Source organism: Heliangelus exortis, chromosome 12, assembly GCF_036169615.1.
Source record: "Heliangelus exortis chromosome 12, bHelExo1.hap1, whole genome shotgun sequence".
Lineage (NCBI taxonomy): Eukaryota > Metazoa > Chordata > Aves > Apodiformes > Trochilidae > Heliangelus > Heliangelus exortis.
In genome coordinates this window covers 5675090-5688574 of record NC_092433.1, presented here as the reverse complement: position 1 = coordinate 5688574, position 13485 = coordinate 5675090, and the positions used below count along the sequence as shown (strand labels likewise).

The 13485-nt window shown below is 38.6% G+C and overlaps 1 protein-coding gene across 2 annotated transcripts in view; it reads left to right on the top strand.

The window, feature by feature from the left end:
- Positions 1-13485, top strand: part of PRKCD (protein kinase C delta) — a 57858-nt gene that overhangs the window by 17343 nt on the left and 27030 nt on the right. For both annotated transcript variants that reach the window (XM_071755651.1, XM_071755650.1), the window contains exon 2: positions 13097-13231. In XM_071755651.1, the coding sequence (XP_071611752.1) occupies positions 13117-13231 (115 nt within the window). In that variant the 5' untranslated portion in view covers positions 13097-13116. The remainder of the gene's footprint in view (positions 1-13096; positions 13232-13485) is intronic.

The following is a 13485-nucleotide window of genomic DNA, read 5'->3' as shown; positions in this document are numbered from 1 at the left end:
AAAGAATTCTTCTAAATATACTTAATGGGGGCACGTCACTTGAAATAGATAAGCAGATTAAAATCTCTGAAAATCCAGAACTCTGTGTCTTCAACCTGTTAGTTTGATGGAGATGGAAAAAGCTTATGTGTGCTGTCTGTATCCTGAAGCCCAGACCATCAGGGTCTGCCCTCTGGATGATTAAGACAAAGGTGAAAGCTAACAACAAAAATAATTTTGCAGTGCCTCTCCATCTTCTTCTCCCACCTGTTGCTTTTCCACACCCCCCTTCCTGCAGAATACAGTTGTTACAGTTCTCTAAATTGTCTTAACTCTTTTGGCTTTCAAACAAGTTAAATCAATTGTTACTCATCTGCATCTCTCTTCTTTATCTATAGGTCTGCTGTCAGTGTGTGTTGTCAGTGTTCACACACCACGTGGTCCAAAACATTTATTTTACCTACTAGATACCAATGAAGAATCAATCTTCAGTTCTTAAGGAGCCCTGGTTATCTCTATTAGGTGATCAGAAGTGATATTTTGCATTGCTTATACTGTTGACCTTAAATGTCATGTTTCAGCATCTCCTTCCTACTAGATGCTTGAGCATTATTTATGGAGTGTTTGTAAACTTCCAGGCAGAGTGTCCCAGAATGTTTGGTGTGTTCCCATCGAGCTGAGCTGTATTTGGACAGCTGGTTAATGCCACAAAACCTCCCGAGAGGCTGCTGCTCCCTGGCTGCAATTCCTCCACTAGTCAGATGATTTGTGATAGTTGTTCTGCAGTTGTGGCTGTGATGGACAATCTGGATTTTAAAATATTGTCTCTTCTATGTAACTGTTGCTTGTGGGGCTGGTTGAGCTGAAGTAATTTTGCTTTCATCTCTGAATACAAGCCATAAATTCAGCTCTTTGTTCCAAGATGAGCTGAGAGCTGGTGTTAACAAATCCTGTTTTTAATACTACAGTTTGTCACCAGTCTTCATAATTAAAGCACCTTGGCAAGTACATCTATTTTGTTTCATTAAAGCAAACTAAGGAAGAGAATGTTAAGGGTTTCTCAAGGTCATGGTGTATTCAAGGTCAAACTCAAAGAAAAACAGCACAGGTCAACTTGAGAGCTTGTCTACTTCTATGGGTACTGAGCCCTTTCTAGTAGCATAGGGTGCTGATTGCTGCTATGTATTCTGATGTATCCCCATGCTTATTTATTTTTGGATGTGAAAATGAGGTTTTAGTCATTGTTTGTAGTGAGTCCAACATCTGTTGAAAGCTGAGAGAATGCTACTCTTACTTGTTTCCTATTTGAGAGTTGTCTGGTGAAACTAACGGTGAGGCTGGTATGAAGAACTTCAGCTGCAGTTTTCCTCCAGGTAAAGGTTTTGGATGAAGTGTTGTAAAATTTATACTTTGCTAATAGTAGTTAATATATTGGAAAGGAAATAATAAATTTAATCTTTATATTTTAAGTTCTCTTTTGCCACTTCCCTGGGTATTTCTCCATTCCATAATTCCTTCTATTTAGCTGGGTTTACTCAGTATTATTTATTGTGAAGGTACCGGTAGGGGAAGCTTGGGATTTTGCCAGGAAGCAGTTTTGTAGGATAAATAGGTTTTACTTAACAGTGTTTAATATGTAAACTGAGAACTTGTTAATTAAGGTGCTGTTAACATCTACATCAAGCCTGGCCTGTAATCTTACATCCAAAACTAACAGGCAGCTACATTCATCTGCCCTTCAGCTCTTCCACAGGTTGTGCTTTTGGTTGGCTCCAATGTCCAGCCACTCATCAAGCACGTACCCTGCTGCCTAGCATTGCCCCAGGCTTCACAGGACATTGTTCAGTATCAACGTCCTTCAAGAAACTGAAGGAGACCCAGTATGTGTATTTGGTATAATACCGTATGAAAAATAGTATTACATTATTTTTGTGCTGTTTTTCACTGGCTGATATAGAATTTTAAGTAATCCTTGCAGTATGGAAGATGCTGAGCTATGAATAGCTTAAGCAGCTCTTGGCTGGTAGGAAGATTTTTTTTTACTTTTACTATAATGAGAAAGTAGCTTGTTTTTCAGGCCATTTGAAACAAACTTGTTTCAGGCCACTTGAAAGGAACAGCTTCTGAAAAAAGTATGTCTATTATTCTGACTCGCAATTTTATAAAAATATTCCTCAAAAGTAAGGAGACAGTCTACAGACTGCTTGAGGTGCCCCTTGGAAAGCAGGTTTGCTGATTTTGTTTCCACTTAGATAGAAAACTTTTGAACTTTCAGTAAGTATTTGTAATGGCAGATGACCTGTCCCTGAAATTCTGAGGTATAGACTTACTCAGCACTCTTGGTCCTTGGTTTATGAGTAAATGAGGAAGCTGGGAATTTCCCCAAGAGTGACTCATATCAAGGAGGAATCCTAATATTCTTCTTTCTGATCCTGGAAGCACATTAATTAACCTGAGTGTGTAATGAATCTTCCAGAAATTACAGAGAGACTGTTCATTCCCCTTGCTGTTGGAGACAGGATGAAAAATTCTGAGTATCAAACCCGTAGAATAGGAGCTTGTAACTGGCCGTCCTGATACCTTGTTTAAATTGTAACATCGACTCTTTCTGCTGATTGTTCTTGAAAGAAAGGGTAAAACTCTTGAGTTTTAGAGTATAATCCTTAGATATGATGACATCCTGCTACTGCTAGAGAAGCCTTCTCTATTCATTTGGTCATCTTTGTTTTCTAGTAGATAAATGGTGACAGTAAATTAGCATGGAGGCAAATGGATCACAAGCCTGAACCCTTTTCTTTTTCTCTCATCCTGAGATCATTAATGTCATGCTGTGTTCCACTGAGCTCTGAATCTGCACAAGTATCTGGAATAACCAGAATCACTGCTGTGTAGCTGTTGTAACTTCACTAGATGATGCTAGAAGAAACTTAACTGTCACTTTTAAACTTGCCACTACAAATTGCTTAAAGGCTCTCACGCTTACCTATTTGAGAGCAGAAATTAATATTTCCATTGTATAGCATACTGAAGGTTTATTCTGAATGAAGCAAGAGCCAAAAAATATTTACAAGTGAGGAAAACAAACTGAACAGTGTTTTTTCTTTTGTAGGCAGAGTTTATTGTGCTTGTTTGTCCTGAATTTTAACATGGTTGGAAGTTATAAACAGTGGTTGTGGAAACAACTCTGCCCTAGTACTGGTTGGGTCTTCTAATTTGCTTTTGTATTCTGTAACAGTACAGATTAATGCTTAAAATGCTTCTGCTTCCATGTTTTTTTTTGTTCAAAGATTCAAAGTAAAACACTAGAACTGCTCAGATGTACTTTCAAGGTGAAAGTATCTATTACTTGGGCAGTATGTACACTGAATTGTTGCTCCATAACTGTACTAAGTACTTGGGGCATTTGTTACTTGTATCTGACTCCTTCAGAGGCAACAATCTTGGGAAGTTTTAATCAAGTCTGTAATTACTAGAGATTTAAACTTTTGTGACTCTTAATACCCCAATTTATACAAGTCTGTTGATGTTTATGTTGCACTGAACCTTTTAGCCAATGTTAAGCATTTTGAGAAAGGTCAATATGTAAATCCAGTCTGCTGTATGGTTAATACAGTTCATGAACATGGGTTGATAAGATTATGATTAGCACAGTTTTTTAAAAATAGCCATTTTCAGTTTCTCTTAGTTTGCTTATGCTGTTCAGGTGTCTTATATCAGTCTATCTTCCACTGTAAAAGAATGCTATTGTAAGAAAAATATTGTGAGATTATTTGCAATAACAAGAAAGAACCTCTAGTCACCGTTTTTTCCTGTTTCTTCCTTGGGAAGCACTTGTTTTATTTTCTAAGTACTCTTTTATCCAATAAGGAATGGCAGGGCAGATGCAGGCTTTTTTGCTCTAGAGGTTTCTGCAGTTTTTGTGAGTAACATCTAAAGGCATCAACATGAAGTTTGTCCTCCATTTTCCTTTTTCACTGTTCCTTTGGAAAAGGAAACGAAGGCAGTTTGAAGAGTCTGTCTCATTTGCCTGAGATGTGTAAGTTGTCAATACATGCATGTGTTTTATAGCTGCCTTTAATCAATAATCCTAACAAAACAAGGGAAAGGGTTCAATAAAACCACTGAGAAAATACTTCATGACATACACTCTTTCCATCAGAAATGCTGGAAACATATTCCTCATTTAGACAAGTAGATATGGATGTTCTGTTTTACCATCTGTCCAGGGAGCTACTGTATCTATTTATATCTTTTTGGTGATCAATATTATATCAGATTTTTAATATATATTTAATGAATATAAGCTGAATATCATGATTGCTTTATGCAAGTATTTTTCTCGTAACTTTTTAAAATGGAAAAAGCCCTAGACCTGCAATGGAAAAAAATGGTAGTGTAAGGAGATAGTTATGAAAATTATTATTCTTCCTCAGGATATCTGATTTTTATGCAGATGGTATATATTTGCATATCTTAGCAATAAACAGTGTTTCTCAGTACACATCTTAGATGAGCAAAGGACACTGACAGCTGCAAGAGAATCATATGAAATTCTTTACTCCCTTCACATTTCCTCAGATGAATTTTAAGTGCTTTTTTTTATAGTTCTGACTATTTCTGTCAGTTTCAGGGCTTTATTTCTAGAGATAGATTTAGTTTCAGAACAGTTAACACTAATGCTCTAGCTGGAAAACTGCAACCTGGACAAGGAGATATATTACAGCAGCATAAAAATTACTTTGACAATACTGTTTTTTAATTAAGGCTTTTTCACAATACAAGCAAGTCCTTTTTTCAATATAGCTGTGTTTCAGGTCCGAGTACATTTTTTTTAATAGTCTCTCAGAGACAGAATAAAGTTGCCTGTTAAAGGCTGGAAATGGAGTTGTCTGCAGCTCCTTCCACAGAGTTGAAATTCATTGGGCCAAAGCTGATTTAACTTTTGTTTACTCTCAAATTATTCATGATGTGAGTAACTTTTCATAAGAAGTGGGTTATGGGCATCTACTTAAGTCATTTTAGTTGTGTGAATTGCCTCTTAGTCCTGGTCACAGAACATGTCTGTGGGTTCATCAGTAATTGCTAACATGGAAAAAGCAGTATTGGAACAGGATTTATATACACAAAGTGCTGCAAAGAAAGCAAATATTGAGAGCTGTGGGGAAAATCCAGCATTCTGTGGCCAGCAGAGTTCTTAAGGCAGAAAGGAGTCTTCTGGGCTGACTTGTAATGGGGATGTGGCTTCTGGTAATTAAGAGGAGAGTTCCTTGCCAGCACCCACTGCTCACTCACTGGAGCCATGAGGATGTGTGGGAAGGAGGGTATGGACAAAACAAAGTGAAAGGTATTTCAGAGATACAAAATGCTGGGATAATTAAGTAAGCTGTGATTTAGAAAGCTGTGTAGTGAACAGTATGAAAGTGCTGCTTGGCATTCAAGGAGGGAAAGAATCAAGGCAGCATAGACAGAGCTTATCCACAGAGGAAAGATCTGGAGGCAGGGTTGGGCAGACCATGAAGGGTAGATCTACTCAAATAAATGACACCATGTGGAAAGAGACCTTCCCACTCAGCTTCCTGGGGACGTGCAGTCTTTCCATGCTGGAATTAAGAAAGGGATCTTCTCTAATTGCAAGTGGGAACATTTGCATTTGGAGCTAGTAGGAGCATTCTGCTTCCTGTGGGCTTCACTTCCTTATGTACTGCCCCTTATCTGCCTGTCTGTTAAAAATATGATCACCCTGTCAAGGCTGGCAAGAGCATTTTACACACCATGAATGCCTGGGGAGCATTATGGTTTACAATTTTTCTGTGCCAGTAGCAGCCATGTGCTATCCTTTTAAACTTAATGATTTAACAGAAATTACATGCCCTGATGGTATGTATGCTTCCCAATGATGACATGACTGTTCAGTGATATGGTCATCTCTGAAGCACTTTTATGGCAGAAGAACGAGTATGGCAAAAATTCAGACTTGATTGGAAGTTGCAGGGAAAGTAACCAAGATTTCAACTCATTTATCCATTCAGTGATGGAGGAAATTATAGGCCATAATGAGCCAGGAAAGCTTCTCTGTAGTAAAATCATGGAATACATCGTTTCTTCTGCAGGCTGAGTGGGACATGAGAGCACAACCAGAATCTAAGGGTTTGGGTTCTGTTACTTTTTTGGGTTATCTATAAGTACTCTCGCAAGACAGTTGCATTTTCTTCTTTAAAGTATTCTTTTAGACATGTAATGCAATTTGTGTCTTATCATGCTGTTCATTAGTGCAATGACCCAGATGCTGACTTGCTGTTAAGTGACATTTTGGGGTAAATTTCTTCTCTCTGTGTGTAGTGTCTTGCATACGCAAACCTAACATCTCGTTTTTAAATGATTCTCCAGTTTTTAGTACGATGAGTGCTGGAGTGGAAGCTGGAAAAATCCATGGCAGATAATAAACATGAGATACTGTGATTTGCACTCATCCCCCAGAAATTTGGTTCCTTTGAGTAATAGGACTGGCTTCCTGTGAGATGACCAGAGAGTGTTTTTTACAGATCTCAGTCCCCAGTGTTACTCAGCTGTGCTTATTTCATCTCTTCTCTGCAAAAGTGAGTGATGCTTTCAGAGGCAGTGATGCACATCTCCATAGGTGACTTCACTGTTTATTATCTGTTATTAAAACATAGAAAAAGTCTTGATTGAGTTTTATTTACTTATATTTCTCTTGTTGGCTTTTTTGCCTTCACATTCTAGGTAAAAATAAAATCCATGATAAAAAGATGATTCCTGCCTACCTTGAGCAGCCTTTATGTACCAGGAAATAGCAAGGAGCAGTGTGCAAAGCAAGGCAGCTTTGGCCCATCTTACTGTCTAATGTCTGACTGAAGTGACTAAGTATGTTTGTGACCCTCAAGGAAAAAACAGCTTCTCAGAGAAACAAACAAAACAAACCCAGTAATGCCAGATGCTGTCAGGAGTAGGGAGTGTGTCCCTTTCTCAGTTCACAGTTAATAAGCAAAATTTTTGGTTCACAAACTTGATGTCCTTTTACTTTAAAAGCGTTGATGAAAATCATGCATCCATGAACTGAATTGTATTTCCTATGATGAGGTTATCTGAGCAGTGGGTTTCCAGCATGTATGAATGATAATACAGTTCTCTCAGCTAATGAATATTCTAGCTTTCCAGATACTTGGAGGATTAGGTCATAGTGCTGGCAGTAGTGTAAGTTTCTGGCTTGGAGGCTTGTACTTTGTGAGAGGCACTTCGAGTGTATAATCTGCTGATGGTTTCAAGAGTGCAAAGTAAATTTGTTCTCCAATCGGAATGTTTTAGAGGCATTTTTGTGTTTCTGTTGAATTCAGAGTTTCTCTATTTCCGTTTTTTGCTACTTCATTGTTCATATGGAGACATTAATCCATTAACTGCAATCAACTGTCTTTATGGTGGTTGTCTGTTTCAGAGTTAAGGGGGGGAAAAAACAACAAAACACTCCTCAAATAATTGAAAAATCTCCAGAGTTTTGAAGAGAAAGGAAGTGTCTATTGGGTTGTAAAAGTTTAGCTATAATGTTTTGGTGTTGTTTTCTCTTTGGTTTGAAAACATGTTGTCATTTTGTGTTATTCTCTCTGGGAAATTATTCTCAATTTCCAGGAAGCCCATGATTGTGTAGAAAATCAGAGGCTTTGAGTAGATAATAATATATCAGAAAGTAAGTCTCAAATGTTATACTGCATCCAAGACAGATCCAGCAAGAGTGAGGGTGGTGCCTAAGAATGAGCTTGACTCTGTTTGACTCTGCTTTTAAAGGATACTGAGGGAGTACACCTGCATGTGTATCCCTGCCCACTTGATCACTGTGATGCCTAGATAGAAACAGTACAAAATAGTGGATTTTCTCTGGCTATTTTCCTTTGGTTTGATACTTCTGAAAGCTGTATAAGTAGCTTAGCTTTTCTCAGTGTGCTGGTTGTTACAAGAATGGCTATGAACCCAATTGCAGTGTGCTTCCTTTGGAGTACTTGTATTCACATGAGAAACTTGATGTACAGTTTTTGCAGTCTGGTCATGCTAACTAAATACTGGCAAATTCCTTGGACATTCTTGTGGAAGTGGGAGCTGGGAGCTAGTCAAGGGCTCAGACTTGCATCCAGGGCTTTGCTTAGTGACACAGAGCCAGAACTGATGCAAACCTTGGCTCCAGAGTGTACTTCTGTAGAGACTAAGAGGTGTAGCATCATCCCTTTCACCTAATAGGTTTTTTATTCTTGCATGGAGGGAACTGTGTTATTTAATTGCAGGAAAACCACCCTGCTCTATTTGCTCCTTATGTTAGGAAAAAAAAAAGTTTCCTCATTAGTCTTAAGTTACACAGGCACAGAAAAAAAACATAGTTTGTCTTCTATCTAATATTTTGGACATGGTCCCGTTTTATAATGTGATTTGATATTAATGAAGTGCTCCCTCAGCTAGACCTTCACCTAACCAGCTTCACTGTATTAATTCTTCCATGCTGTTGCAGTTGCTACTTATCAAATGATAACAGTTTGTGCTATCAGAAATCATGAACAAAGTCGTTGGGCTTCAGGCAGTTTTTCTCCTCGTGCATTTTTTAATGTGTGATGTTTGGGTTTGAAGTTAATGAAGAGGATTCAGTTGTGCTTTTGTTGACGACTTGATTTTGGTAGTGGTGGGAAGCAGCATTCCTGTAGTACTTTTATCTCTGTTTAGTCCTGTGCATTCAAAGAGGAAGGAGAAATTGGGAGTGTTTCAGTGGCTATTTCTTATGCACTTGTAAAGAAAAAGCAGCTGACAGTACTTCCCCCCTCTGCCCCCTGAGTAGTGGGTGTGGAATATCAAAAAAGCCAGCTTTGTTGATCCAAATGTTCTTGTTCTTTTTCCAAAAAAGGACAGTCAGTGTAAAATCCTTTTTTTATATTGAAGCATATGCTACATAACAGCCTGTCCTGCTGTCTGTTTCAGAGCCCAAAATTTCCCCAGTTTACTGATCTTGGTAGTGTAAAACCTGGATCTGTCTTACTCAGCACGCTTGAAACCACTTTAAAAACAGTCAACTGTTGTTACTGAGATAATTGTATATTAGCATATGCTCAAATAAATTGGGTTGCATGTCTTCCAAAAAACCCATAAAATTAGATCTGCTTTAGTTCTTCCTTGCCTATTATCTGCTTTCCCCTCAAGGGAACTTCTCAGGAGTTTGTGCTGCCAAGATTGAAGGAGCTGGCTTGTTTAGAAAAAGGTTTCTGATGCTCATATTTTGAAAAGGGAAAGAATCAGTAATTTCTTTGGCCTTGAAAGTGTTGAGGAAATATCAATAATTTATATGGCAGCCATAAATTCAGGCACTCTGGGAATGGTTCAGTGTTGAAAAAAGGCATGGAAACTAGGAATTATCTGTGCTTCTGGCTGAGTGGGATGAAACCAAGGAACATCTCTTGCTACATGGCTTATCTACATGGATTTTCTCCAGAATATTGCAACACAAACAGTGATGGGTTTTATTATGTCATTGTTTCTGTTTCTGGCCTTGTCACAACCCAACAAAAGCAGAAGTATCTAAAAGAAAATATTGGACTAGGGGGGTAAGGAAATGGTAACTACATTTTTCCGAGCTAGGTTTGCAGGACACTGTGAAGCACTTCAAACAAAACAAAAGCCAACCCTAAAGCTTCTAACATTTACACTGGAGCTTCGTGTGTAGAATTATCATTTTGAAGTTATGAATCAGAAAAAAAATCATTTGGCAAGAAACTTAACAGCAAGTAAATTGAATTGTGGTGTTAAATTTCTTGTCATCTTTTCTCACTTCTCGTAGTCCTGTCCTGTAATGATTTAAAAACATTTTATGAAGATAACACTGTTTTAGAAATATTAGTGAAGAAATGCTGCAGTGTATCTTTTTGACAGGGTTGGAAACAGCAAATAGAGTAAACCTCGTTCAAACTGACTTTGTTTTTAGACTGACTTCTTCCTACAGAGCAGCAAATAGAGACCAGAGATTGCAACAGATCCTGCTAAAATTCTCTGTAGAATAAGTGTAGGTGTGCATTATAGACAGTGGTCAGCATCATCACTTTGGTTCACTTTGGTTTTGGTTTGGAAAGAATATCTGGGAAGGGAGTTCTTCAAGAGCTGTAACCAACCTGTCTGCTTCATGGGGGTTTTTCTGTACAGTAAGCATAAAGCAGTGTACCTGGAACAGAAGAACCTTAATGTCCACATTAGTGGTCTGCCCAGGTGAAGGCTGCTGCTCACACTTGTGGCATCTCTGCCTGCAGGCTTCCTTTATTATCATCATGAGAGTAGCATCATAATCACCTATAGGCTGTGCAGAGAGAGGAAAGAAATCCTTGTTTGTGATTTTGAAAGTGAGGGCGTCATGTGAAGTTGTTCAGTAGTGTGTTGCTCTCTTTCTTGAACAGCTTTTCCATTTCAGGGGAGTTTTCTTATTTGCATTTCTCTTGGATATGTAGCCCCCTGTCAGTGGTGGAACAGTCCCTGCTCTGGTTGTGCCCATTGGCTTTTTTGTCTCTCCAGTGCTCTGCTGTTGGCTGTGTCAGGGTTTCCTGCAGATGATCCACTGCTTTGATTTTACTTCCCACTTTGTGTAAAAGTCAAAATGGCATTTTTGTGTCTGGCTGGTGTTAGAGGTAGCTTGCCCTGGCTGTTTATAGCAGAATGACAGCAACAAAGGAGCCCTGACAGTAATTCCTTCAGTGACAGAGTGAGTCTCTGGTAGCTGCTGTGTGCTGTTGGAAGCTACAAATTTTCCCCTTTGTCCTTTGTAGGGGGACAAGATTTTTAATCTACTGGGAATTTATTTTTTTTTTCCTATCAAATCTTGTGAAAATTCTCCTTGGAATACTTAAGATTTTAATTTCTTTTGAAGATTTCTTTAAACCATGTGTTACAAACACATCCACATGAAAACCAAATGTTTGTTCCTTCATCAATGTCCTTGACACTGATGGTGTGAAGATGTTTTAATTTTTTACCCCTCTTGCTCCATGCATATTATAGTTGATAGTAACATGGCTGATTTTCTTTCCTTATTAAACAGTGAAAGCTCTCAATTTTAAAGCTTTGTGGAAATTACTGTGGATTTTGCAGCATCCCAGGTCACACAGAATGTGCTTTCATCTTGCAACAGGGCAGGGCAGGGATCCTTGACTGAATAAATGTGCTGGGCAGCATCTGATGGTGTGCTGTGAATCAGTGTGGCCATTACCCTGTATTTCAGAGAGAATAACATTAGTAAAGGATTTTTTTTCTCCTAGCTTTGGAACTGTTTGGGATACTGAAGCTATAATTTAGACTTGCAGTATTTTTGCAGTTCTCTTGTTTTTTTCATCATTGGTATTGGATAAAACCACACCCTTTAAGGAGAAGAGTTTGTCTTTGGTACTTCATAGCATCAATACAGATTGTATGAGTACAGTGTAAAATCTCCTTCAATTCATAGCTGGTATTCTGTAGCATTTCCAGTTCTTCACAGATATAGCTCTTAAAACTAGAGTCAGCACTTGTTCTGTCACTTCTCAAATAATTACAGAGACTACAGAAGGACTCTTGTCTAAAATGCAGTAAGCAAAACACAATATACTGCTTTCCATGTTTTTCCTTTTCAGATGTGACAAAACTTGGGATGGGTGTTTTCAACAGGGATTTTGAGAAACTGTTGAATTAAACTGAATCTCATTCACTGAGTTCCACTGCCAAAAACAGCTTTAAGGGTTTCAATCTTTAGCTCTGTGATGCTTTCTAGAGTTAGTTCACTGCCACCACAATGCAGTGCTTGAATAGAAGTTGTGTGATATCATATCTGTTACCTTTTGGTGGTGGTACTTGGAATATACATTGTTGGCCACGTTAAGTATGAAAAATAAAATATGCACTTATCTACTGAAATATTTGGGTTTCAGACATTTCTGTGACAAATTGCTCTCATTGTTCATGTTGCTCATATACAGTGCAGCTACTTGATCCTGCTTAAGGAAATGCTTCACTTACTGTACCTCTGGGGGTGGGTTTTGCTGCAGTGTCCAGAAACTGTCTGTAAGTGCAGTATTTTCCTCAGATAATCTTTAAAAATGATGTTAACAGGTGTTCCTTTACTCATTTGATTGCCTATTGAGATGCCTAGAATTCTGTCTGGGAATTTTTGTGGCTGTGTAGCAATTAAAAAGGAAACTAATGTGTACCTAAAAAGCAGCAAAATAATGTAAGCTTTAGATGATTTATTTTCCTCCTAGTTCCCCCTCCTTGTATGTCTGATATACCGGGATGAGGACATGTGGGGCACACAAAAATTGTCTTCCTCCTTTTTTTTTTCCCGACCCACCCTTCATTCCACAAGTCAAGAAAAAAAAAAAAAAAGAAATTAAAACCCCCAATCTGTTAGTTTGTGAACTAATTATTTGATAAGAATGGTTGTGTGTTAATGAACAGCAGGGTCTCTGTGTTTAAAAAATGAGCAAGGACTAAGTTGAAGGCATTTCACTCTCTACAACTCCCTGAAAGGAGGTTGGAGCCAAGTGGGGGTTGGTCTCTTTTCCTAGGCAACCCTCAGCAAGACAAGAGGGCACAAAAGGTCTTAAGTTGTGCCAGGGGAGGTTTAGGTTGGACATTAGAAAGAATTTCTTTACAGTGAGGGTGATCAGACATTGGAATGGGCTGCCCAGGGAAGTGGTGGATTCTCCATCCCTGGAGATATTTAAAAAGAGCCTGGATGTGGCACTCAGTGCCATGGGCTGGGAACTGCAGCAGTGGGTCAAGGGTTGGACTTGATGATCTCTGAGGTCCCTTCCAACCCAGCCAATTCTATGATTCTATGATTCTATAATTGCTACTTGGTTTGAACGGGATACAGATAAAAGGGTATCTAAAATTCACTCTTTGATTGTACATGTTACAGGGTTATTGGGTTGTTTTTTTTTTTTTGGTATGCGTCAGTTGGCTGCTCATGATGTCAAAGCCACATCCAAGACTTTCAAACTCTAGAGGATGAGTTCTGTCAGCTATGATGGCTCCTGAGAAGTCTGTATTGCTTCTTATAACTCTCAGACCAGGTCTTTTATTCTATGATTTTTCTTTACTTGTTTCCACTTAGGTTGTGTATCCCTGTGAGAGATGGCCCCCTTCTTACGGATATCTTTCAACGCGTTTGAGCTTGGACCTGTGCAGAATCAAGGGGATCAACTGCAGCCTTTCTGTGCTATCAAGATGAAGGAAGCATTGACTACAGGTGAGGTTACAAATGATGCTGCTTTTCTGAATATTGAGTTAAGTTTTTGAGAAATACAGTGATTGTTCTTAGTCTGTGAATGATAATAATTCCTACTGTTCCTGTCATGCCAAACACTTCAATGTGGGCATTTCTTCCAGCCTGGAAGAAATTAGGACTTGTTTTTATCCCCGTTTTAAAACAAGGCTTCTTTATTAGTGCTTGCTTTTACTGCAGCCAGAGTGCTAGCACTTGGCAGGGTGAAGCCTAAGATC